We start from the raw sequence: 27696 nt of genomic DNA on the forward strand, positions 1-27696 counted from the left end.
TATACTTGAAGAAATCTGGAGCATCAATGTGGTTAAGACTGGGCTCTTGTTTCAAACTGTAGGTACTACCTACACAGAACTGTGTACATTCTTCCCTGACTCTAGCACTTATTAGGTGCACCAGTAACTAGCTGGTCGACTTAGGAAACTTCTACCTCCATTTTCAATTCTGAACTAGGATGAAAAATAATTACTATCAGTTGATGTCATGGAATAGTGCCTGGCATAAAATGAGCATAAATATTTTTCATTTTTTAAAGCTTCATAATGTGACTCATCTTTTTTACTTAAATACAGTTCAAACTTCTCAAGAAGTTTCAGAATTTCACAAAAGGTGAAGAGACTTGCCTATGCTAGGTGAACCACACAGATACAGATGTCTTGAATGCCCAGTCCCTTTTATTTTTACAACACTCTGTTGTCATTGCCTGAGGTATGGAGTGCCCTTGAGTGACTGAAAATGTGTTCGCACTATATGAAAGCTATGTAGCATGTAGGCGTTGATCCTTTCAAACTGTTTGCTTTGGAAGAGAATTGATTTTTTAGTCCATAGCAGTTCTTGAAACTAAGCAGCCTATGAAGCAGCAGCTCCATCCCACCCGTTTTGTTTCATATGCTAAAAGTTGCACACACCAAGTCAAAACAAAGAAAAATACGCAGGGTTTAAGAAACCTGCCCGTAGGCTTGTAGCTCTAGGTCAGGATGAACTGGACCCAGCACAGCCCGAAGGACCACTTTCCTCTTCTGCCTGCAGCCTTGGGGCTAGAACCTGCGCGTTCGGTGGTTGCTTCGGCAACCCCGAGGCGGGTGTCACCCGTCGCTATGGCGCTCGGTGCGCCGCAGCACGGCTGTTTCTGATTGGCCGAGGTGCCCCGGCGAAGCGGAAGAAGAGGTGTTGGCATTGGTTCAGCCAGCGCCGGTTGGTGGCCTAAAGCAGGATTTGATTGTACCAACGGTGCGGCAGGCAGTGGTGTCCCCGAGGTGGAGGGGACAGGGAGTGGGTTGGGGGTTGGGCGGGACGGGTCCCCCGATCCGGAGCCGCGGGGCAGCAGCAGAAACGATGAGGAGGAAGATTCAGAAATTGGCTTAAATGAGGGATCTCCCCCTCTGGCGCGGTGAGTGGGGCAGGAGCGGGCGTTCCTTTGCGCCGGCGCGCGGTTTGAGGCAGGGTCTCCAAGGAGATGCTCACAGGTCCTGGTGGAGCAGCCCGAAGCCTCCGGGAGTCAGCTTCACTCGCCCTGGGGCAGGGGCAGGGAGTGCAGGCTGTCGCGGATAGGCGAGTCGCCCTGAGCCTGTCTCTTAGCGGAAGGGTTGGTGTCGTGCGTCTGGATGGTGGGCAGGTGCCATCAACGATGTTTGACGGCCCTTTCAGTTCGATGAGGGAATTATTTTGGTTACATGGAGCGTGAATGTGTCTCTTTCAGTCTTCTCCGATACCTCTGCAGCCTCATTTATGAAAGTCTTTACAGGCGTCACTTTTCTGCCTTCCCTTTCTGTGATGCTCCTTTGACTGCCCTCTTTGCATTTCTGCACCACGTGGGTGAGGCTGTCCACTTCCACGCCTTCACACATCACGGGTCTGCGGATGACTGGAAAGCGTCCACCTCCAGCCTAGGCTGCTTCACGAAGCGCCAGACCCCCAAATCCACCTGCCAGTTAACTCCCCAGCTGTGTGACCCTAGAAGCTATCTCCTCCACTCCCACCAGACTGCCACACCTTTGGGTTCCCTATCTTGGGTAGACCTATCCAGTTACCAAAATCACATTCTGGGCAGTGTCTTTGACACTACCTCTTCTGCATTTCCATCAATTATCAAGCCTGTAGCTTCTTAATAGACATCAAACCAATTTCCACATCACTGTCTTCATTTTCACTATATTAAAATTTCTGCGAGTTCCTTGGTTAAATTCAGCACCCATCCAGCTTCCCTGATTCTGGTCTGGAACTATTTCCCCCAGGATAGCTAGGCTGATCTCTTAAAAAAAAAAAAATATATATATATATATATATATATATATATATATACACATATATATACACATATATATATATGTGTATATATATGTGTGTATATATATGCCTTTTTTTTTTCCTGCAAAGATCGTGCATTATCCTACTCCAACTCTTTAGTTAGGCCTCCCATCAGCATTTCCATCTTGCTCATTCCCAGAACATGCCAGTCTCTGTCCCGTGTGGTAATTTCATCTGTTGTTCACACTGCCCACAATGGACTCCACTTTTTGCACCCTCCCCAGCCCTATTCTCATTCTCCAGTCTTGCTCTTTGTGTTGCCCCATTACTTTTCCCTTCTCTAGACATTATTTGTGAAGGCAGAGGCTACATTTGTCTTACTCAGCGTTTGTTGTATCTCTCACAGTATCATGCCCATACCAGGAGCTCAACAAATACTGGTTAGGTGAATGAATCTCTAAAATGAGAAGCCATTACTTTTCATGACACCCTTTTTTGGTTCCAGAAAAGTCTGAAATAATCTCTGACAGTGAAGCTTTTATTTGTAAAATATGAATATTGAATTTATAAGTTTTATTTAGATTTCAAGATCCTTGGTAATTGCAAACTACTTCACCTCAGAGTCTATCTTTCATAATTAGTATAATGGTGGTTGTTATTAAATGGCATAGGTTTCAAGTGGGAAATAGAGAGTACAGCATAGGTTGCAAGAGAAAGGCTTTGGAGTCAGAGATACGTGGATTTGCATCCCGGATTCAGCATTTTAGTTCAGTGGCCCATGGCAAATGACTTAGCCTCCAATAAGCTTCTTCATTTGTACAGTGCACTGGTGATAGTACCCATCTCACATGATTGTCTTGAAGACTAAATGTGGACAATTCATATCAAGTGCACAGTGCCTTATACTTAATAAATTTTTACATGTTTAAAAAATTGAGATATTCACATGGTTGTTTATAGCAGTTTTATTCACAATTGCCAATATTTATGAACAACCAAGATATCTTTTAGTGGGTGAATGGATAAACTGTGATACAGCCAGATAATGGAACATTATACAGTGCTAAGAAGAAATGATCTATCAAGCCACAGAAAGACATGGAAGAACCTTAAATGCATATCACTAAGTGAAAGAGGCCAATCTGAAAAGAATCTGAATTCTGCACATTGTGTGAATTCAACAATATGACATTCTGGAAAGGGCAAAATTTTGGAGACAGTAAAAAGATCAGTGGTTGCCAGGGGTTGGGAGTTGGGGAGAAATGGATAGAGAGAGAACAGAGGATTTTTAGGGCAGTGGAAATACTGGATGATATTATAGTGTTAGATACATCTCATTATGCATTTGTCCAAACACATAGAATGTACAACACCAAGAGTGAACCCTAAGGTAAACCGTGGACTTTGGGTGATCATGATGTACCAATGTAGTTCATTCTCGGTATAAAAAGTACCATTCTAGTGAGTGATACTGTTAATAGGTGAGATTATGCAGGTGTGAGAGCGGGAGGTAGATGAGAAACCTCTGTACCTTCCTCTCAGATTTGTTGTAAACCAGAGCTGCCCTAAAAAATGTCTTAACAAAAAAGAAAATGGAACACTGAGTGTGAGAATTGTGAAACTTCCATGGTCAGCCCACAGAAGGTACAAATCCATCTTCTAATTCTTTCAAGTGCAATTTCTAGGACCTCCTCCTCCTACTTGTTCACACTATCTTACTTGATCACAAGCTTTGGTGTATTGTCAACAGCTCCCCAAAAGGTAAGACAGTTATTCACTCAATGAGTATTTGTTGACCATCTGATTGGTTCAGGGCACCATGTCAGGTAAGGTGGGTCAAAAGAAACTATAACCCATAAAATAGGTGAAAGAAAGGGCCAGAAATGTTGCTCTGCTAGTCAGAGCCAGCTCATCTTTGAGGCCAAAGTTAGAGTGAACTGAGTTTAAGCACTTAGATAGGCAGAGAGGACCTAGAAGGTCATTCACACAGTTAATAAATATTTATTGAGCATCTGGATGTTTGGCAGTGAACAAAACAATGTCACTATTTCTTTAGAATTTATATTCTCAGGGAGAGTAGATCAGGGTCCAGAGGACACAGAATCTCATGCCAGATTATCTGGGTTCAAATACCAGCTGCCCCACTGCCCGATGCGGAACCTCTGGCAAGTTATTTCATTTTTTGAATCTCAGTTTCCCGTAAAATGGAGTTGTTTATTACATGAATCCATATCGACAAATTTCTTAGAACTCTGATGGGTACATGGGAAGTACCATGTAAATGTAGCTATTTGTATTTCTTGGGGGTGGGGGGAGAGAAGTAAACAGGTAAAAATAAAGCAGGGTAAGGGGATAGAAAGTGTTTCCCTAGGGACAGGTTGTGTGGCTTGGATTTGGAAATGAGTCTTATATTTTTGAAAGACTTGGTCTATTTCCATAGGAAAGTGAACATTAAACATACTTGTATCTGGGTGACATGTGCGATGATTTAAAAAACCCATGAAACTGAACATTGCCTAAAATAGATGATTTCTTATCATTATTCATGCTTATCTAGAGGTCAGTCTTACCCTCATTTCAGCTGAAATTTCAGTAGTCATAATAAAAGGTCATACACCTAAGTCCAGCTTGGGGTTTATTAAATCTTCCACTGGGGATAATTATAATTGACCTGGGTTCTAGCGTCACAGCCCTTAGCAAAGTCATAGTGACAAAATGACAATTGACTGGCTCGCATCTGGAAAAGAAACTAAAAAACCCTCCTAATGAAAGCTAAAATATAAACTGGAGGAAGAATGGAGAAAGCACAGCAGCCATAATATTGACCCTGGGCCATCAGGAAAAAGTTACACAGTGTTTAGTATATTGTTCCTGAAAGTTTCAGAAAAGTGTATAGGAAGTAATATTTGATTATTGAAATGGTAAATATTTGTCTAGAAAATTCACTTAGGCTAGCAGAGAGCTGGAAAAATTCCACCAATAAATGAGAGTTATTAAAGCATTAGATTAAGAGGGAAGGCTCTTCTTGACTTTAAATTCCTGTTCTGCTGCTTACCAGCTGTATGACCTGGGACACATTGCTTAACCTCTGTGGACCTCAGTTCACTCATCTGTGAAAGGGGACAATAATGGTAGCTGCCTTCCAGATTTGTTAGGAGACTTGTACGAGTTATGGAAAGCACTGAGCATGGCACTGGCATGGGCTAAGCACAAGGGAAACATTTGCTCTTATTACTGCTGTTTTATTACTAGATAGGAGATCTTGGCCAAGTTACTTAGCTTCTCAGTGCCTCAGTTCCTTCTTCTGTAAGTTGGAGATCTAACACTACCCACCACATAGGATCGTTTTGAGGATTAAATGAATATACCAAAATGCTTATTATAGTAAACCCTGAATAATATTATATTTAAAAAATTAAAATCAAGACTATTTTTGATTTTGAAAATAAAACTTTTTTCTCATTTTGTCTATTTGTTATCAATGAATCAAAGTCAGCATATGTAGACAAATGATTAAAAATGAGCCTGACAGGTTCTTCAGATTGAAGTAATAAGTAATATTACCCATGACAATATTTACAAACAGCTATCATAATAACAATTACTTACATTTCTATAACTATTGACAGTGCTGAAGGGGTTTTGCTTTATTTAATCCCAACCACCACTTTATGATAGGGTATACTGTTATTTCTATTTTGTGGTGAATGAAGAAACTACTAATCAGAGAGATCCTGGGACTATCTGAGGTCACATGGCAGGCACACATGGAAACCAGGTCTCATCCACCACCATTGCTCCTTCGGACTACCTCTCAGTGGTGTAACCAGAAGAATTCATATGCTCAAATCTGTGAAGTATTTGAGAACATGTGACATTCTTAGAATGTCCACATATGTGCTACACTTGACATACATGTGAATACTCATCTTTAGGAGATGGTTTTGGCCTGTTCCTGTATATTCGAGGTAGTCCATATCTAACATGAATAACATTTACTTTGTGGCTTCCTTGAGTTTATGAGATCTTTTTCAAATCAACATTCTGTAACATCTGAATCCTGGTCAACAGTGGCAAACGTATTATTTGCTGATAGTTTTGTCCCCATTATCTTTATTCCCCATACTTAGTGATACTCCAGTTATACATGGAGCTTCCCAATCCAGTTTCACTGGGGACTTTTTCATTCATTCATTCATTCATTCATTCATTCAGCAACCATTTGTCGAATACCTTTGTTATAAACTAACAATGCTGTGCTGGATGCTGGGGATGAATGAGTGGGCTACCATCCCTATCCCTGACTAGTTAGTAGTAACTAGAGGAGAGAGACACGTGTATTTATTGGATTATTGCCACAATCCTCCCCTTTATTAAGAGCTGCAAGGCAGTGCCTGGTGAAGCTGTGGCCCCACTGAGGATGCCACTGGAAATTACCTTAAAGAACGGACGTTTAAGTTGAGACACGAGAGATGAGACTTTCAGGTCTTCCTGTAGCAATCTGTTCCTTGAGTCCAGGAATAGAGATCCTGGGGTTTCCAGCAGAACCCACTCTAGAGCAGGGATTCAGGGGTCAGGTGTGGAACTGGCAAGGCAGAGGCATCATCCCATGGAACACCTCATAGGCCTTGTTAATTTTTGTTGTTACCTCAAGAGAAATGGAAAGCCCACAAAGGCTTAACTGGTCAGAGTTATCCATAAAAAGGGTTGCTTTTGTAGCTTTGTGGGGCATGGATTCCATGTTGTTGGGCAGAGAGAGTAAATGGAAGTTGAGGGACTGCTTAGGAATGGATTGCTGTAGTTTAGGTGAGTGATGAGGGAGATGAGGGTGTTGGCTATGAGAGTGGAAAGAAGTGAACAGATAGAGACCATATTAGAAACGGTAGAAGAATAGGATTTAATGGCCAAACAACTAAGGGGGTGAGGAAGAGAAAGGTGCCATTTTTTCTGATGTTCATGCCAAAGTGCTGTATTTTGAGATTGTCGGTGACTATTTTGTTCCTAAGTTGGCTGTAGACTTAGAGGCTGCCACTCATCCATGTACCGTCATCCACCTCTCTCCGCGTTCCTCAGCTCCAGTTCAACTAATCTACTTGCTGTCTCCCCAGACCACTCCCAGGATTTTGCCTCCATCCCTTATTCATTCACTCTTCTGAAAAGTTCTTCACAAGCCCTACCCATTTTTCTGGACCTTCTTCACGTCCCCAGTTCACAAGCCTTTCCATGACTTTTCAGCCCACAGTGATCTTCCTTTCCCCCAAATTCATTTGATTTATAATCTCCTTTAGAAGTTAACTTCCTCTGCTTTTTGACATTCCTAGTATTCCTATTTAGTCTCTTGTAGTAGCCTATACCACAAGAAATCCACCCCCCCACCTTTAAGGTCCAATAGCAGTAGTTTCGCATTGTTTGACTTAGATACTTAGGACTTCTCACGCATACTGAGATGTGCATAGATTCTTTTTTGCAACGCCCAGAAGTGTCTTATCCACCTTCAGACTATAGTCAATAATAAAATGCACTTGAAACAAAGTGTTACTAGATGAAATGTAATTGGATTTTATGGCTTAAAAGTACTTCTAGTTTCTTATAGTGCCTCCAGTTGTTATGAACATCAATGTGTTTACTTGTTCTCTTCACCCTTAGAAGGTCTAGGGTGTTGGGTTCAGTCCACACTTATTTATTATCACCAGGACTCATTTGTTATTGTGATTTATTACCATGATGGTTAACTTTGGGGGAATACAGTTTGACCATGTCTTATGCAGTGCGGTATCCTCAGTGCTTTGGCATATATGAGGGGATCAATAATTACTTTTTGAAGGCAAATAATTACTTGTGAATATAATTGTCACCTTTCTCTTACACACAAAAACAGAGAACAGAATGTAATCTTGCTGTGTTTGGGGTCAATGAGAAAAGAGAAACTTGGTGTGCTACTTAAGTTACTTTCATTGATTGGTTAATATAAATTTCCCCCTCATAGCATCTGGACCTTTTTTTCCTTTTCTTTTCAATATCACTGGTTAATATATATCTTTTCAATATCACTGCTTAATATATGGGTCTCTGGTTTCACTTGTTTTAACACAGATATATGACAAACTATGTCCTGAGTAGGTTTGGTTCAGCAGCCACCCAAGGCGTGAACACAGTCATATCACAAACATCATTATATAGAGGCAGTGGACGGATCATAGAAACCATATTCATATCTGCAGCTATTTCCTTTTCCAAGAAAGTATAAGTTTGAGCAGGTATAAAGCTTCAAAAGAAGAAAACGATAATGGTGTCTCTTGCCACAAACTTTAGTGATTTTGGAGCAGCACCTGCAGTCCAACTTGGGTTAGTACTGGCCACAGGAAAATGAGGGAAAAATCTTTTTTTTTTTTTCCCCTAAGATTTTATTTATTCATCTGAAAGAGAATGAGAGAGGGGAGGGTCAGAAGAAGCAGACTCCCTGATGTGGGACTTGATCCTGGGACTCTAGGATCATGACCTGAGTCGCTTAACTAACCGAGCCACCCAGGCACCCTGAAGGCAAAGTCTTAAAGAAGTGTCTAACATACAGTAGATGTCAATAAATACTTGTGGGAATGAGTGGGAGACAGAATACAATTGGAATTTTTTATTCTTTATATCTTCAATTGCTTGTTTGAATATAAGATAGAAAATTGTTTAAAGTATAAACGATTTGCACAAGGAAGGTGTCAACTCTACTGACTCAGGAGCAAGGCCATGATAATACTTGCCCTTTAGCTGGGGATGTAGTCCTGCCAGTGGATGTTCTGTAGCAACTGTGTCTTTGTTTTCCTCTGCATGGTGATATGAAAATACACCGCCTACCTGTTTCACATGAGTGAGGCAGGATGAATGAATGAATGTTTGCGAGCACCGCAGGGTCCAGGAAGTGAAGTTATGCAAGCATCAGTTGCTATTAGATCACCTTTTGCCCTCGGCTAAGGGCCAATGTCAACAAGTCCTCCCTTTCCCATCTACCCAGAACTTGCCATTAGGATTTAGACCACAGAGGTGTACTGGGTGGGCTCCGTTCTTCTTCTTCTTCTTCTTCTTCTTCTTCTTCTTCTTCTTCTTCTTCTTCTTCTTCTTCTTCTTCTTCTTCTTTCTTCTTCCTTCTTCCTTCTTTCTTCTTTCTTCTATTTTATTTATTTATTTGACAGACAGAGATTACAAGTAGGCAGAGAGGTAGAGAGAGAGGAGGAAGCAGGCTCCCCGCTGAGCAGAGAGCCCGATGCAGGGCTCGATCCGAGGACCCTGAGATCAGAAGCTTAACCCACTGAGCCACCCAGGTGCCCCCTGCTCCGTTCTTCTTTTAAAGGTGCTTTGTGGCCATGGATACCTTTTATCTCTCTGGGCCTCAGTCTCCTCTTCGGCTAAATGAAGGGTACGGAATCATGATCTTCAACCCATGGTCTATAGATCTGTTTTATTTGTGCCATGCAGGAATTTTGATTTGCTTCATTTTTAATGTGAGTTTAAATCCCTTTAGAGAGGGTATGCCTCCTCAGGTTTGACTGAAGCTCTGACTGGATCTACTCTATGCCTGTCATGCATTTACATTCCGTTCCTGGGCCTGGAAGGTGTTAGACACCCTCACATCAGATATTCTCTATGGTTTTTACATAGAACAACTGTTTCTGTTCAGCTGGCTCCACACCTATTTCCCACTGAAGAACAATTACAATGTAACGTTAGGGATAAAATCAAGTCCACAGTTTAGAGAAGCCAACTCCCTTTTTGAGCTGTAACAGGTACAGGTATAAGCAAGTCATGTTTCTTACAGGAGTTCCTTGACTTTTAGATCACTTTACTTTCAAGGTGTGTGTGTGTGTGTGTGTGTGTGTGTGTGTGTGTGTGTGTTGTGCGTGTTTTATTTTCCAGTTATTTGACCCATCTAACTTGACACTTTCTGTGCAGGGTATATTGTTTTCTAAAACACAAACAATTTGAAAAGCTCTGTGAGTTTAAGTGTAATTATTCTTTGTAAAAAGGAGACACTTTCTCTATTCTCATGGCACTTTAATTAAATAAACTGCTCAAGTGGCCAATGTATTTTGTTTATCCTGAAGTAATTTTGGACTTACATAAAAGGTGCAAAAGTAGTATAGTGAGTTCACATCTACCCTTCACTCAGCCCCCCCCCCCCCAGTGTTAGCATCTTGCATGACCATGGCACAATTATCAAGATTAAGAAATTAACACCTAACTAATGCATTTTGACACACTTAGTTTTGAAAGGACCGCTATTAAGGGAATATTGAGAAAAAAATCTACAGTAAAGTACTTAGAGAAATGTTTTTTGTTTTGCATTGCCAGATAGTTATGGGGCTGAAAATTCTCTCAGTTTCTTTAATGTGTACTTGAGCACAGACAGATCTGTAACTTGTAATCTGAAATGGAGGTTAACTGTCATTCATCAAAGGAAATAAGGACTCCCTTTTGTCGGTACAAGGAAGTTAGAACTTCCTTTTGTGGTAAGCTTCCTAACAGTTTATTTTAGTGCTTTTTCAAAATAATAAACCTGATGTAGCCAAAGTGGTGATTAACTGGAGTCATGTTAAACACTCTTACTGTTTTTACTTTCTAAGTGCTGTTTTTTTCTCAACCATTGGTATATGTAGTAAATAAAGTAAATAATTAATCACTGAAGTGATTAATAAGAAAAAAAAAGTATTACTGGGATTTGGAGCTATTTCCTATCATGAATCAAATGGCTTTCTGTTTCATCTTCAGTAAAGATGAGGCCATTTAAGGGTCTTCTGAACAGTTAAGGCAACTGTGGAATAAAAACAAATTTCTGGGTAGAGAATCTGAAAACCGTATTACAAATACCTTGTTATCTAGTTAGTGGGTTTATATTGTACAATTTAGATTAATTACAGACAATTAGGTAATTTTACCATAGCATGGATTTCTTTCTCTGTCATAGGTGTTTACCTTGCAATTACCAAGAGATCATGAGCAAATGAGGTGTGTGTCTCTGGGGACTTCTTTTAGCATTAACCCACATTTCAAACGATAATAGAAGATGAGAATTACTTTCAGAGTCTCTTTAAAATGGATTAAAAAAATTCAACAGTGAGTCAGTACTGTGATTTTGTCTGTACTTGACCAGGGCTGTAAACACCAAACCCGTTTCGCTATCCCATGAGGCGTGAAAAGATCCTTTCTCACCCTTCTGTGATAGTATTTGGGTCCCATGGCTGAAATGTGCAAATGAAAGATACTGGAAGTTTCTGTTCTTTAAGTAATATGCACAAGGATTTTGTATATAATCTTTCACTTCTGTGCCCCCTCCCTTTTTAAAAGAAAAAAATTACTGAATTTCAGCTTTCCCACTTAGAATTTCAAGGGAAAATCCACCTGAACATAATTATTTATGTACCTAGTATTGTAATTTCTTTGGCCTCATCTCATCTGTAAAATAAATGTTAGAAAAATCAGTAGCTATCTTTTTTTTTGTTTTTAGCATTTTGTTTCTCAGATGAAACTGTACACAGAACTCCAGTGAATTGGGACTGCTCTGGCTTAAGTGGGGAGCCCAGGTTCAGCCCTAACTTCTCAGCCACGGTTCTCCTCTTCTGGGCTCCCTCTCACCCTCTCCTGGTTGTCCTGGAACTCACAACTACTCAGTCCTTGCAGGCTCTGAACTTGGGCAGAGGTTCTCAGAGAATCATCTAGGGTTGCTATGAAAACAATATTGCTATTTGAAAGGAGAGACTTCAGTTTTCTAGGCCATTCGGGTGGTCTTCAGACTAATAAGTTATTGGTCCACAAGGAGATAGTACAAAATGGAGAGTGTTTCGAAATGTTGACAGCAATTCAACATTGCTGTGACATCCAACCACGTGATCTGAGCTGACTTACTTTGTTGAACGGGATATGGACCAAAAGTATTGGCCCATAATAGATTGCAAATTAAAAAGAAAAAGAAACTTCATAGGTCACTTGAGAAGCACTGTTCATGCATATTATATTATATAGAACTCTAATTTCTCTCCTCAAGACTGATAATTCCCAAGTGTGTTCAAGATTATTATAACATGACAAATATCCATCCGTTGATTTGATTTATGAGGAAGCTCTATGAAAGGTTTTTGAATTGAAAGAGTGATGACACGGGTTTGTTTTTTTAAATAGTTCTTTTATCCATTGGTCCATTCTATTTTTTATACAGTAAATATTTGTTGTTTGCCTTCCTTGGAACTAGAGGGTATTATGCTAAGCGAAATGAGTCAATCAGAAAAAGACAATTATCGTATTATCTCACTGGTATGTGGAATTTAAGAAACAAAACAGATCAGAGGGGAAGAGAGGAAAAAATAAAACAAGATGAAACCAGAGAGGGAGGCAAACCATAAGAGACTCTTAAACAGAGAAAACAAACTGAGGGTTGCTAGAAGGGAGAGAGGTGGGCGGAAGGGGTAACTGGGTGATGAACGTTAAGGAGGGCATGTGATGTAAGGAGCACTGGTTTTATATAAGACTGATGAATCACAGACCTGTACCTTTGAAAGCAATAACACATTATTTGTTAATTAATTAAATTAAAATAGAGAAAAAAAATCCCAAACCAGCCAACTAAGCTTTAAGCTATAGCGCCACCACCCATCCCCCCCCAAAAAAGTGAACCAGGGAGGTCCAATTCCTGGTCTAATGAGGTAATCATGCAATTGCAATATTTTGTGCACATGTTTGCAAAGTGGGGAGTACAAGCTGCCCTGGGGGCACTGAGGAGAAACATCAGGTTTGGGGGGTTAGAGGAGGTTCTCATCCTAAAATCCTAAAATAGTTGTTAAAAAGCAAATACTTCATGAACATTGGTAAAGATGCCTTTGCTACTCCTTGTAGATTATGACACATATATTTTTTGAGCTTTTATACTGTGTCTGTACTGTGCCATGTGCTATTCGGCGTGTGGGGGATGTAGTTGTGTGTAAAGCACATACAGTTTCTGTTCATATGGGCCTTAGGATCTTCTGCAAGAAAACTAATAAATGGACAAGAATATTTCTGATGTTGACGAGCTTCAGAAGGAGATAAAAGAGCCAGCCTGGGAATGAGAGAGGAAGAGCAAGTGGCAAGTGCCAAGGGCCAAAGCTTATGGGCAGGAATGGGGTTGCCATGTTCATGAGCCAGGGAGAAGGCCAGTAGGGCTGAAGTGAAGGTGAGCAAGAGGGAAAGGGTAGAGGGATCAGAGAAGTGAACGTCCTGGAAGGGTCAAGCAAAGAAGGGAAAGTCGAGGCTGTGCTCAATGTGTATCCCCAGCAAGATTCTTGCATCCTTATCGTCCACAGCTCTCCCACTGGGGTTGGTGATCACAGTGAATGACATGGGTGTCCTACTGAGAGACTCTCCTATCCCTTAGGACTATTTGTATGCTAGGTGTTGGCTTCAATATTCCTTTGCTTCTTACAGCCAGTTCCTGTGTCTCTTTTATGGAGGACTCCCCTCAAGCTTGTAGAGTCCCTTTACCCCCAGACAAGAGTGTTTGGGGGGTTTTGACCTCCCTTGAGGACGTCTAACCAATGACTAAAGGCTAAATAGGAACATGAAAGTCTGCTCCCTTCCCTCAAGTTTAGACAGTCCTGAGACATAATCTGCACTCTGGAGCTCCCCTTGGAATCACACCGAGGCTGCCCTCTGGAGAGCTTTTGATCTAGGTAGCATGCTAGCTTGACTTCTCTGGAGAACACCTCCTCAGTTAAGTACTCTGCCTCTGGGCAATTTAAGATGTGAGCTGCTTTCCCCCCATCTCCAGTTTTGGATTATAACCATTGGTATAACGTGATTGTTTTTGTTGATTTAAAATGGGATTAGATGAAATATTTCAGACCATTCCCAACTTCTCGAAGTTTTCTTCCAAATAGTTTCCATTTTAACAGCCATCAAGTGGAAAGGATTTTGTTTTTTATCTGAAAGCAATTGTCTGTTTCTCCTGATTCTGGTGGATTTGTTTACTGTTTAATTAAGTGAAACATTCCCAGAGAGTTATCTATTCTCACTCTTCCAGCTCACAGAGTAGACATTAATCTTAAACTGATAAAACTATTAGATGATTATTTCCTGTTCACACACTGGGTCAATCAAATTATGCAGATTAAACAGGGGAATAAGATGGGGTGTTTAGCAGGGTATGATCTGGCTAGATATGTTCTCCTTCTGGCAGAAGCTTTTCTACACATTTTCATATGCTAATCCTTGTGGCTTTCATTTCCTACTTCTAACACAGTCTGTAGCTATGGTTTATGCAGGAATTGGAGGCCAGCAAGCCAATGTGTCTATGTGGAATTTTCCCTCTGTCCTTGAGGGAAAAGTAAAATCAGATTCTATTAATTTTGACTGGATTTCCATTTATTTTAGAACTTTGGGGGCATTTTAATATCCATATATAAGAAGCACTTGGACCTTTTGCTTTTAAAAATTATTTGCAGGTCGCCTGTGTCATCCCTTCTTCCACCTTCTCCTCCTCCCTCCTTCCCTTCCTTCTTCTTTCTTTCTTTTATAGATTGATGTACTCAATCTTTGAGTATATCACAAAACACAGTTTGAAGTCATTAAGTGGATTTTTACTTGCTTGTGGGAAAATCATATGCCTGTGATAGCCTGCTTTACCTTTAACAGTGTTCAGTCTGAGATTGGATATAGTAAATGTTCAGTAAATATTTCTTGGTTGTATGAATCCCTGGTGTTATGTCCTAAGCATAGTCCTAAAATACTATTTTAGTGCTTTTCTTGATGTTCTTCTGTGAAGAGAGCCTTGGTCTCCAACTGATAATTCCAGCTCAACTCTTTGTCATAAATATGACTACTCTACTGGAAAAATAATTTTTTAATCCTTACGTAAACTTTGTTCATTTCACAAAATAAAGTTTCACTCCATTCTGTTGCAGTGAAACACCCATTGGCACATTCCTTTACCTTTAAATATCTCTGGAACACTTGGAATTGACCTTCGATTTCACAATACATTGAGGCATGCAATTATAAGACAATAACACATGCTTTCTCATGCCTGAAAATAACTCTGAAGTCAAGCTGTGACATTATAGCACAGTTGGAAAATTTTACATCCAATCAAATTAAATCAATTGTATATTTAATTTTGTATTTGCTGTGTAAGTGAAAGTAAGACTGTCTTCAGCTTTTTATTTGTTTATTTTTAGTCTGGAAATTAAAACAATTGAATCAGAAATTGATTAAGGATAAAAGGACAAACAAATAAATAGTTTTCTGTTCAATGGTTAAGTAATCTGCCTTATCTCTTACTTAGCTTTTGAGTGTGAGTGGGAAATAGTATTAAAATTTACCCTAGGAAGGGTGGCCATGATGACTACAAAGCTTATCTAGAAGATTGAAATGCTATTGGGTTGTATTCCCAGACTGGCCAGACTGACTGTCCAGATTGTTTGAAAACAAACTTCAGTTGAGTAAATTTTAAAGATCTTATTGACTTTATTCAGTGATTCATGAATTAGACAACATCCATTCTAGCAGATAGGAAGGAACTCTGAGGAGCTTCATAGGCAGAAAGGAGCAGGAACAAGGAAGTAATGCTAGTTAAAAAGTAAACTATTGCAAGATTACTTTTCCCTAAAGGGTAACATGGGTTTATCAGGCAGATTATTTAACTAATGCTGATCTGATCATTCCTGCTTGGCTTGTTTAAGTGTTCATATCTGGGAGGGCTGAAAATGTATTTAGATTTGGTTACCTGGGGATTAGCCTAAGTGACTCCATTTTGGGCCTGTTGGCTTGTTTTCGACAGGGAGTTGAGTGAGTGTAGGGGCTATGCAAGACTGGCCCAATTTTTGCTGAAGAACTTGTGACTGCCATTGACCCACCTGGGGATCAGGTGGCAGTTTGGAAGCTTTAGGAATTCTGGAGATCCAGTGAAGTTTTGTGTGTACCTTTGACACTGTAATGCTATTGACAGGTGGGTGGGGCTTTCTCTGGGCTCTTAGGCAGATGACCCATGATGAGGGAGGAACCCCTGGAATTAGAAGCATATAGTTAAGGATACTTGTCGAGAAGACAAGTAAGAAGGCATAAAAGCATTAGTTGGGCTCCAGGTATTTGCTTATAGATATATATTTTGGAAAGCCCCATGGGGGCACTTTTCCTGACAAGGAGAATAGTATGTTTGTTATTATATAACAAACATATTTATAACAAACATATAATATGTTTGTTATATTATATTATAATATAATATTATTATGTAATATAATATTATTATATTACATATAATAGTATGTTATATTGTTCAACAAACCAATTGTTTGTTGAACAATTGGTCAGAATATTTGAAAACAAGGGTGACTCAGAGAACAGAAACTCTGGGGCTACTATACCTTTAAACTGTGTCCTAAATGTATCTGAAGGCCTTTGAATGATAAATCATAAATGCTATTCATGTGTTTTTTTTTTTTTTTAAGATTTTCTTATTTATTTTGGAAAAGGGAGAAGGGGCAGAAAGAAAGGGGCAGAAAGAGAAGGGACAGAAAGAAAAAGGGGAGAGACAATCTCAAGCAGACTCCCCACTGAGCACAGAGCCCAATGCAGGGCTCGATCCCAAGACCTGAGCTGAAACCTAGTCGGACATTCAACCAACTAAACCACCCAGATACCCCGAAATGCTACTCATGTTAACATTTTTTTCCCCCATTTTTTAAATTAACATATATTATTAGCCCCAGGGGTACAGGTCTGTGAATCGCCAGGTTTACACACTTCACAGCACTCACCAAAGCACATACCCTCCCCAATGTCCCTAACCCAACCACCCTCTCCCTCCCTGCCAACCCTCAGTTTGTTTTGTGAGATTAAGAGTCTCTTATAGTTTGTCTTCCTCCTGATCCCATCTTGTTTCACTTATTCTTTTCCTATCCCCCAAACCCCCATGTTGCTTCTCGACTTCCTCATATCAGGGAGATCATATGACAGTTGTCTTTCTCCGATTGACTTATTTCGCTAAGCATAATACCCTCTAGTTCCATCCATGTCATCGCAAATGGCAAGATTTCATTTCTTTTGATGGCTACATAGTATTTCATTGTGTATATATATACCACCTCTTCTTTAACCATTTTTCTGTTGATGGACATCTAGGTTCTTTCCATAGTTTGGCTATGGTGGACATTGCTGCTATAAACATTCGGGTGCACGTGCCCCTTCGGATCACTACATTTGTATCTTTAGGGTAAATACTCAGTAGTGCAATTGCTGGGTCGTAGGGTAGCTCTATTTTCAACTTTTTGAGGAACCTCCTTGCTGTTTTCCAGAATGGTTGCACCAGCTTGCATTCCCACCAACAGCGTAGGAGGGTTCCCCTTTCTCTGCATCTTCGCCATCATCTGTCATTTCCTGACTTGTTAATTTTAGCCATTCTGACTGGTGTGAGGTGGTATCTCATTGTGGTTTTGATTTGTATTTCCCTGATGCCGAGTGATATGGAGCACTTTTTCATGTGTCTGTTGGCCATCTGGATGTCTTCTTTGCAGAAATGTCTGTTCATGTCCTCTGCCCGTTTCTTGATTGGATTATTTGTTCTTTGGGTGTTCAGTTTGATAAATTCTTTATAGATTTTGGATACTAGCCCTTTATCTAATACGTCGTTTGCAAATATCTTCTCCCATTCTATCAGTTGTCTTTCGGTTTTGTTAACTGTTTCCTTTGCTGTGCAAAAGCTTTTGATCTTGATGAAGTCCCAGTAGTTCATTTTTGCCCTTGCTTCCCTTGCCTTTGGCGAAGTTCCTAGGAAGATGTTGCTGCGGCTGAGGTCGAAGAGGTTGCTGCCTGTGTTCTTCTCAGGATTTTGATGGATTCCTTTCTCACATTGAGGTCCTTCATCCATTTTGAGTCTATTTTTGTGTGTGGTGTAAAGAAATGGTCCAATTTCATTTTTCTGCATGTGGCTGTCCAGTTTTCCCAACACCATTTATTGAAGAGGCTGTCTTTTTTCCATTGGACATTCTTTCCTCCTTTGTTGAAGATTAGTTGACCATAGAGTTGAGGGTCTATTTCTGGGCTCTCTATTCTGTTCCATTGATCTATGTGTCTGTTTTTGTGCCAGTACCATGCTGTCTTGATGATGACAGCTTTGTAATAGAGCTTGAAGTCTGGAATTGTGATGCCACCAACTTTGGCTTTCTTTTTCAATATTCCTCTGGCTATTCGAGGTCTTTTCTGGCCCCATATAAATTTTAGGATTATTTGTTCCATTTCTTTGGAAAAAAATGGATGGGGTTTTGATAGGGATTGCATTAAATGTGTAGATTGCTTTAGGTAGCATAGACACTTTCACAATATTTGTTCATCCAATCTCATGTTAACATTTTTATTGTTGTATTATAAATGAATGTTAGCTTTTGTATATTTAAATAAGTACTATAAAATGACTTTTGTCCTGAGAATATTTTGGAACACACAACCCAACTAAAGTTTTTCCCTCTGGTTTATTTTGGAAGGCATGCAATGTTAATTCTGGGGCTTTGATGTTTTACAATGCCTGATCAAGATAAAAAGGTGAAGACCACAGAAAAATCAACTGATAAAAAACAGCAAGGAATCACCACCAGGTAACCCCTTCCTGATAATTAGTATCTCAGACAGTGGCCAGCAACAAGATTTAATGGCTTTTTGAGAAATAGAGTAGACCCTTGACAATGGTTACTCTGGGTTATGGTATTTACTGGAATGTTTGATTATTTCTAGAGTTCTAAAGGAAATGCTTAGTGTGTGTAGGTTTCCATCTATGAAACAGGCCTCGAAGGGGCAATGCCATCAGGGGGTTGACTAGTTCTCCGGGAATCTTCAGTCGGTTGACATTGTGTTCTTTCTTCTAGGGACTATTCAGATCTTAAAAGACTTCGTTGCCTTTTGAACGTCCAGTCAAGCAAACAACAGGTAATGTTTTCAAAGATTGTGCATGCATTAATAAAAGAGAACTCACATGTTTCTAAAGGAATTGATTTAACATTTTTATGAACAATAATATACCTGTGTTTCTTAGTTCTTAAGTATGTCTTGTTTCTCTTCGTGTGGCTGTTTCTCTCATACCTGTTTTAGGTTCTTCCAAGACTCAGGGTCTATAGCCTTTTTATTCTCTTCTCATGGCTGGGCCCTGCTCTATTTTCTACTTATTGCCATGTGTCCTAATTACCAAAGCCCTTCAGTCTAGAAACAGTGTACCATTCTATTGAATGCCCAGTGTTTGACTTTTTGGAACTTTAGGGAATTTGATTATTTTCCCAAACACTGATTACTGAGTTTCCTTTCTTCTCCCCTCCATTCCTCTTCATGCTGCCCTGTTCCTACAGTACTGCTCTTGATGCTTGCTGCACATTTTATCTCATGAAAAGACCAGAAATGGATGAATTTGGCTATTTTTATGATAGCATTTTTATATTTTTATTACATGGATAAAAGAATTGCACCTCTGCTTGAAATTATCTTTACACTTTTCTTTTTGGTTTTACTTCTGTAAGACTTGGGAGGATCCCAAGATCTGAGGCCATCCATGAGGATTTGGGGAACAGCACAGCAAGTGCTAATTCTAATGTTAACAGTATACAGTCAGCACCATTAACTGGTAATGATAGGGATGCTTCTTGAACTGCAGTGACCTGGCACCAAAGTCTTCTATGCTATACTTGTTTAAGTAAATTTTTTTTAAAGATTTTATTTATTTATTTGACAGACAGAGATCACAAGCAGCAGAGGTGCGGGCAGAAAGGGGAAGCAGGGTCCCCGCTGAGCAGAGAGCCCGATGCGGGGCTCGATCCCAGGACCCTGGGATCATGACCTGAGCCGAAGGCAGAGGCTTTAACCCACTGAGCCACCCAGGTGCCCCGTGTTTAAGTAAATTTGTTTAAGAGCTCAAATTGTGGGAATCCTTATAGATTTGGTTATATCCATCAAACTAACTGAGAAGTACATTTTTGTCTATTTATTTATAGTCAAGGATGGTTTCCTAATGATTTGATGGCACATAAAGGCCAAATAATGTAGTTTTATTTTGGGAACATTTACTATGTGTCTGGTGTATCACACTGTTTAGTAATCACATCTCCCACTTTTATAGATTAGGAAAATGAGGCACAGGGAATTAAGAGACTTTCTCAAGATCATAGCTAATGGTTGGAATACAGATCTGAACCCAAACACTGCCTCTTTGCAGTATATGCCTCTAGCCCCTAAGATCCCTTTTAAATGATTTGGGAAATTAAATTCCAGTTAAAAAAATAGTTGGATAATCCTTGATTCAGAGTAAACAGGGGCATAAAATATCTTTTCACCTGGTCAATCCTTCTTCTCTGTTATTCATACTATGGCCCTCAGGAACAATTTCTTTCCATCCAGCTGTGTCAGCAATCACCTTGTTCTTTGTCTATCTCTACGCTGCTAAAAAAACTCCCTGGCTTGCTGCTCACAAGCCTTCATGAACAATTACCCCCAAATCACATCCATTCTTTCTTAGAAGGTAAGCAAGGTAACTCACATATGGTTTTGGTTGTAGAGTGAAAACTGTACTTCCTAAAATGTAACCATGATGTCAAAGACTTCTACTTTTTGCTTTTACTATTCCCTTCTCCCAAATTTCTTCCCTATAAAATCTCATCTATTTCTAAGACCCAAATCGAGTGACACTACTTCCGGAAAAAAGGCCTTTTCTTTATTTTGCATTCTGGAAACAATCCTGCTGTTCCCAAAGCACTTTCTTTCACGGTTGTAGCACTATGTTCTTTCTTGTTTTGGAAACATTTATCTACATGTCTTATTTCTAGAAGAGATTACATATTTCTCAATGCCAGCAACTTTAACTTTGCCTCTGCTTTACTATATCCTCAGTTAGTTAGTTCTTGGTCACTTTTTGTCACATTGGAATTACGGTTTAAGAATTGAGTTCTGGAGCGTCTGGGTGGCTCAGTGGGTTAAGCCTCTGCCTTCAGCTCAGGTCATGATCCCAGAGTTCTGGGATTGAGCCCCGCATCGGACTCTCTGCTCAGCGAGGAGCCTGCTTCTCCTTCTCCCACTCCCCTGCTTGTGCGCTCGTGCGCACGCTCTCTCTCTCTCTCTCAAATAAATAAATAAATAAATAAATCTTAAAAAAAAAAGTAAAAGGAGTGGGTTCTGTCATGAGCATGTCTAACTTCATGACCAGAGTAACAGAAACACCAATGGTGTTGCTATTGTTTTAAAGATTTATTTATTTACTTGAGAGAGAGAGAGAGAGCATGTGTGAGTGGGGTGGGGGCAGAGGGAGAGGGAGAGATCCCGAACCGAATCTGATGTGGGGCTCCATCCCATGACCTGAGATCACGACCTCAGCTGAAATCAAGAGTCAGAAGCTCAACTGACTGAGCCACCCAGGTGCCCCTCTAACGGTGGTTTTTGCCTCAAATTTTCCAACTTTGAAGCTCATGCTGCTAGATCTATTGTGTCTCCTTTCAACACCACTTTCTTGTTAACACCTGGTGGAGTTAACGAAAGTGAATTTAATTGTTCTTCCTTCTTTAACCAATTTTAGAATTTGCAGTTTGTTGTCTGACAAGTTCGCATGGCAAAGCTTTTTGTAAAGTCTTATGTATAAAAATGCATATTTGTAATGCTTGAATTATTCAGAAAGTAGGTGGTTCTAAGAAAAAATGAAAATGTCCTCAATGATATGAAGATCCTAAGGCTCACAAAATTCATTCCTAATTCTATTTGTTAAACCTTAATTCATTTTTAATTTTGGAATAATAAATGTTATTCTGAACATCCTATTCTCCTTTTACATCCAGAAAGAATGTAAGGAGGTTTTTACAAAGATACACAAAGTATGACAGTTCATCATAAATTAAAACCAGGGCCAAAAAGGAAAGAAGAACAAGGGTAAGGTTTGGGGACAAAGTAGAGTGAGACACACAGAGATAGTCATCGAAATATGCAAGTGGGTCACACATTTGGCTCTGAGATTATTTAGCAGTCAATTTGAAAAGGGAAATTTGGGAGTAAGGCTCACTCACCTGAATTTCTGATCTAACAAGATCTGGCCTGTTATTTGCAAATGGACCCAAATGGCCAATTAATTGGTGGCAGAGGAAATTTACTTTATGGTTTAGGCAGAGAACTTCAAAGAACTGAATGTCCTTTATCTGAATCTCTAATGAGCCAAGCCACTTCTCTATTGTTTCCTTGTGTTCCGTGTTCTACTTTCATTCTTTGTCTTGACTGCTCTATCTCTGTGTGCGTTGTTTAATCACATTAGAGCTTGCCATTCTGTGGGACAGTTTCAACAGTGGGACAGAACACTGAGGGGGCAGGGTTGGAGATTTCACCAGAGGTTTCCACAAATCTTGAAGTAATCTACCAAGAGTTGGAATTTGGATTTTTTCCCCTATATCCAAAGCCACAGGAAGCTGAGAAATTGGTTTGCAATAAGCAAAAAGGGTAGAAGAAAGAACAAATGAATTCATTATAGACCAAGGGTAGAAGAAAGAACAAATGAATTCATTATAGACCAATTACCTTAAAATAAAAGAGGTTTTGATAAATACCTCTTAGGAAAGAAAAGGCATAAGGCACAGTTCCTGTGTTCTGAAGGATGGAGGTCTAGGAAAGGCACTTTAGCATATGATAAGGCAAGACAGTCCTGACGGAATGGTATGGTATGGACAGTGGACGTATGGATTTTGACAGGTATAAGGACTCCACTTTTAGCTCAAATCACAGGAAGAAGATGGTCCTTGAAAAATAGGCCAGTTTTCCATCAGTGGAATTGGTGGAAAGGCAATATCAGTGAAGGGAGTAAAATAATCAGATATCTGATGAAAGGAAAAAATCACAAGCATTTAAGAAAAATGGTGCCTAAATGTTTCTATTGGAAGTAGTCATACCTAGAGCTAGATGACATTGTGCAGTGTCTGAAGGCCCATCTACACATTTTTGTTCGATTCTGTAAGCCATAGGGAATGTTGACATTTGCAATGAGAAATGACACAAACACATTTTTAGGAAAGTCCTTTGCTTCAATCTGTAGTCTCTTTCCACTCTTACTATTCAGGCTGCTCAGGTACCTCTCATTTTTTAGAACACACATAGCTGTCCTCTGTCTTCCCACCCATAAAGTCTGTCTGGAATACTCTGAAATACTTTTGGCATCCTGATCCGTGGCCCACCCTGTACTTCCTTCTACCACAACAAATCCTTGTTCACTCATCCTGCAGCCTGTTCTCATGCTGGTTTTCCCCTCCCTAACCCCATGGGACTCTGAACGCCTTGAAAGCAGAGGCCATGGCTGTCCTGCTTCCTGTATGCCCAGTGCCTCATCACACTGCTGACAAATGATATGTCTGGAACAGAAGTGTGGAACGGAACGGATGGATGCATCTGGAAAGTGACGAACAATAAATCCGTTTAGCAAAGAGACAGGGGAGAGAGTAAGCATTCATTCAACAGTTTCACCTTTGAGTATATACTGTGTGCCAGGTTCTGAGAGGTGCTAAGGACACAAAGACAGACAGATAGGATGCTGCCCTCAGGGTGGCCATATTCAAAGGGAAGAGGCTGATCTGTAAACTTGGAGTTGAACCAGGTGTGGTAAGTGCTATGAGAGGTTAGTGGAGAAATGCTGCCAGGGAGGGAGTGAACCGCTCTGCCAGGAAGGGGCAGGTCCTCACCAAGAGGCTGTTAGAGCTGAGTCCTGAAATGTGATCAGTCTGCAACACATGCCCAGGCATGGAGTGGTCAAACACTAAGGTGGTTTCTGGGACAAATGACCGATTCGATGCCAGAACTTGGGGCACAGTTTTATATTTGACTGACCTGTTTGGCTTACTCATGTATGTATTTATGTTATATGAACTTGTGGATTCTTATTTTAGTCCATGGTAGATTTATTATCAAATACTGGATAGAGAATCATTCTAAAACTTAGTGGTTTAAAACAACAATGATCATTTACTCTCTCACCCATTTTGTGGGTCATGAATTGAGGGCAGTTTACCTGGATAGTTTTGGTTCAGGTTCCAATGGGGTTGCCGATGGGGTTACCGGGGCTGGCAAGTAGGTGCTGTTTGTAGGTGAGAGGCCTCTCCACAGGGTTGTTTGTCCTCACAGCATAGAGTCTGGGGATTCCCCCATAAATCCCTCTTCACATGTAAAGAAACAATTTAGTCTTTTCAAATATTGTGCAAAGAGATGACACTGGACTGGAAGACAGGAACAGAACACAGCGAGAGATTTTTCTTACTGGGCAAGGTGGAACGTGAAAAGCAAGGACTGACTCAGGACAGTGTTTCTCATCACTAGAGATACATACACAGATGGTGGAGGTCTGAGCATGTTGGAGAGGGAGGCAGGTTGCTTGGATTTGAATACAAGCTCTGTCCCTTGCTAGCCCTGTGAGCCTTAGGCAAATCACTTAGCCCCTCTCTGCCTTAGTTTTTCTCATCTATAAAATGGTATTCATCTCATAGGGTTGTTAGGAGCATTAATTATATTTAATACTGGCAAAGCACTTAGAACAGTGCCTCGTGTGCAGTGAACTCCGTGTAAGTATTGTCCATGCTGATGGTGGTCATGAGGACGAATGATTGAGTCCTGTGTCTTTTGAATAGGCTTCAAATCCAAGTGTTTGGAAGTCCATCACTTGTGGGAAAGGACAGGACACACTTTAAAATGATCTATGTCAATTTGTGTTATGATATATTTATTACGTCCGAAGTTTCAGATGTTGGGTTGCCCAAAATAATCTGTCAAATGTAGTATGCTTTAAAAGAGCTAAAGCTTAATATGAAGAAATATGTAAGGGGGAGCTCATGTGGATACCCTGATTGTGATTATACCAGGTTGGTGAATGGTATCATACAGATTTCACTGGACCTCCTGCAGTAGATGGTGATGAATGTGGAGACCAATTGGGGAGGCAAGGGAGAAGGCTGTGGATTGGACTCTGAACTCACATTGTTTTCATCTGAAGAGGGCTGGTTGCTTCAAATTTCCTTCTAATAAGTTCATGGTCTTTGCAACTATAGCTGCCAAGTCCGTCTTATCAACTGAGTCTCCATGAGTTGATTCCCAATGCCTATTCTGCCGGCATCGGGAATCAACATTCCCGGCTGCCTATTCTGCTGGCAAAGAGGACGGCTGCAAGCTGCGGCATCTTCTCACCCGTCTTCCCTGAGTGGACTGGGTTATTTTTCTCTCTGCTGGCTACCTTCCCTCTTGTGATCAGTATTCTGGGAGTTGTGGGAATGGCAGGTGGTTTGAAAAACCTTGGACCTGGAAAATCCACTTCCTGTTTGCTAAGTAGTGATGTTTCCTGTGTAACCCCGGAACATTTGCTCATTGCTGTGACTTCATGGCCAGTAGCATTTAGGTTATCACACCCAGGGGTCATCTAATTTGTAAGGACACATTTTATTTGGTTAGCAAGTTTATCTGCATGATGAGAATAATCATGAGGATTGTTAGAGTATTTATAAAGCACTTGGAAACTATGCCATGCACGTAATGAATGCTTTATAAATACTAACTCACTTAGTTTTCATAATAACTCAGCACATAAGTATTATGTTATTATTATTTTTATTATATATATGTGTGTGATATATATAATATATTATTATTATTATTATTATTATTTCCATTTCGATGATGTGGAAACTAATACACAGGGAGATTAGTAACATTTCCAAGATCATGCAGCTACCTACTGGTAGTTTTAAACCCAGGGCATCTGGCCAAGGGTTTGTTCTCTTAGCCAATAAGCCTTACTCTTTTGGGTGCCCGTGGCCTGTTATTTTGTGGTGTTTGTGGACTGTTTGGCCTGCTATACTGAGATAGAAAGGTAGTTTAACAGGATGAAAGATTTATTATTAATGTTTTGAAAATGCAACTGTGCGGGCACATGATGAAGAAAGATTTTTTTTTTTTTTGCTAGCCATTGAACAATGTATTTTTTAATTTTTATTTTGTTTAGAGTTTTTATTTATTTTTTGAGAGACAGAGAGAATGAGAGAGGGGAAAAGGCCAGAGGGAAAACCAGACTTTCTGCGGAGCTGGGAGCCAGATGTGAGACTCAGTCCCAGGACTCTGGGATCATGACCTGAGCAGAAGGCAGTCAGTCGCTTAACCAAGTGAGCCACCCAGGTGCCCAACAATGTCCTTATTATAATGCATTTTCTATAAGCTGACTGCCTAATGGAAAGTCAGACATACTCTTTTTGGATAGGGAGATAATATCTTTTTGCGGAATTGTGTCAAATATTTGGGTGGATAAGTACAACATATAGTTGCTTTATTTGATAATTATAGTACATAAAATAAAAAGTAGATCTTTTATTTTTTATATTATGCTCTACTTACCTCCTCTGTAATAATTTCACTAGCTATAGAATATCCTTCATTTGTACTTTGGAAAGAATAAGGTATTTGCACTATGCTCAGCTTTATCACGGTATAAAAAACAATCCTCATGATTATCCTAATTATTGGTACGTATTGGGAAGTGAAACTATTTTAGTATTGATAACTTAGAATTTATTATATAAATAATTAAAGTTCATATTGTAAACGGGGACATATAGTTGCTATAGTTAATTTAAGCAAATTTTTTCTTTTTTTTTAAACAAAATTTTACTTTTGGTGAATTCATGACTTTTATAAATATGATTGACTAGTCAGGATGTTCGGACTCATTAAAAGAGATCGACTCCTCTTTACCTTTATGTCCCCGACACCTGGCAAGCACTGTGTATGGCTAGCAAGTGTTGAAGAATGAATGATGACTTATTCTCAGTTTAGGGTTTCACGCTCTACCGGAGAGTTCTAGCTGGATCTGGAAACTCTATTCTGGTGGCACAGTTGAATCACCCAAGAAGCTTCGAAAACTCCTAAGGCCCGGGCCTGACTGTGTTCAAAGTTCTCATCATGTTGAGCTACCACTATAATCAAGAAAGACTAAAAATACGTAGGTAACTGAAAGGTATGACAGGCAGTGTTACAAGCTATGAAGAGAAATAAAGCAGCCTCAGGTAGCAAGAATAAATGTTTTAAGTCAAAGATGTTTAAATCTTGGGAAACTACATTGGCTTGGCTACCATGGTAATTATTTGTTTGGGAAAAAAACTCATTCCCTTTATTCGGCCTCCATCTACCCCTTTCCCACATTTTGTTACTTTCTTTATTGTTACCCTCATGGGTTCTGTGCTTCTGTTTCCATAGCTTCCAGCCATTAACTTCGATAGTGCCCAAAATAGCATGACGAAGACCGAGCACGCCATCAAGATGGGTGGACACAGAGCCCGAGGTCAGTGGCACGAGTCCACGGAAGCTGTTGAACTTGAAAATTTTAGGTAAGAATGCAGTATCTCCCTTGTTTTCAGCAGTCTATTCTAATTAGTTCAAAACTTTGTTACAGGAGCTAAACTTTTAAGCTGTCTCAAAATTTATCATAAGGATTCTTAATAATTTTCATTATGCTTAAATCATTTCCAGAATAGTGTGTAAATACAGCTTAATGACTGCAGCCGGAGCCGACCTGGGTGTTTCAGGACACCTTGCTGCCATACCTTTGGCACTTGTTCCACGAGAAAGAAGTTCCAGGTTGTGGACCTGGCCTGGCTAATTCCAGACTTTGTCTTCAGCCTTTGGCCTGTCCATACGCTGCCAGCAGTGAGGAGGCATAAAAGAAGCCATTGCTATGAACAGATGTG

At 40.1% G+C, this 27696-nt stretch overlaps 1 protein-coding gene across 9 annotated transcripts in view; it reads left to right on the forward strand.

Moving 5' to 3' along the window:
- Window positions 1-877: 877 nt before the first annotated feature.
- NEK10 (NIMA related kinase 10) overlaps window positions 878-27696 on the forward strand; it is a 245500-nt gene continuing 218681 nt past the window's right edge. For 3 of the 9 annotated variants that reach the window (XM_059162432.1, XM_059162434.1, XM_059162435.1), the window contains exons 1-4: window positions 916-1115; window positions 18463-18573; window positions 18841-18901; window positions 27206-27336. In XM_059162432.1, the coding sequence (XP_059018415.1) occupies window positions 18500-18573; window positions 18841-18901; window positions 27206-27336 (266 nt within the window). In that variant the 5' untranslated portion in view covers window positions 916-1115; window positions 18463-18499. Of the gene's footprint in view, window positions 1116-18462; window positions 18574-18840; window positions 18902-23281; window positions 23419-27205; window positions 27337-27696 lie in introns of those variants that run through there. The other 6 variants (XR_009350870.1, XR_009350869.1, XR_009350871.1 and 3 more) reach the window with 5 other exon arrangements.

The sequence above is a fragment of the Mustela lutreola genome, chromosome 2 (genome assembly GCF_030435805.1).
Source record: "Mustela lutreola isolate mMusLut2 chromosome 2, mMusLut2.pri, whole genome shotgun sequence".
NCBI classification, from domain to species: Eukaryota; Metazoa; Chordata; class Mammalia; order Carnivora; family Mustelidae; genus Mustela; species Mustela lutreola.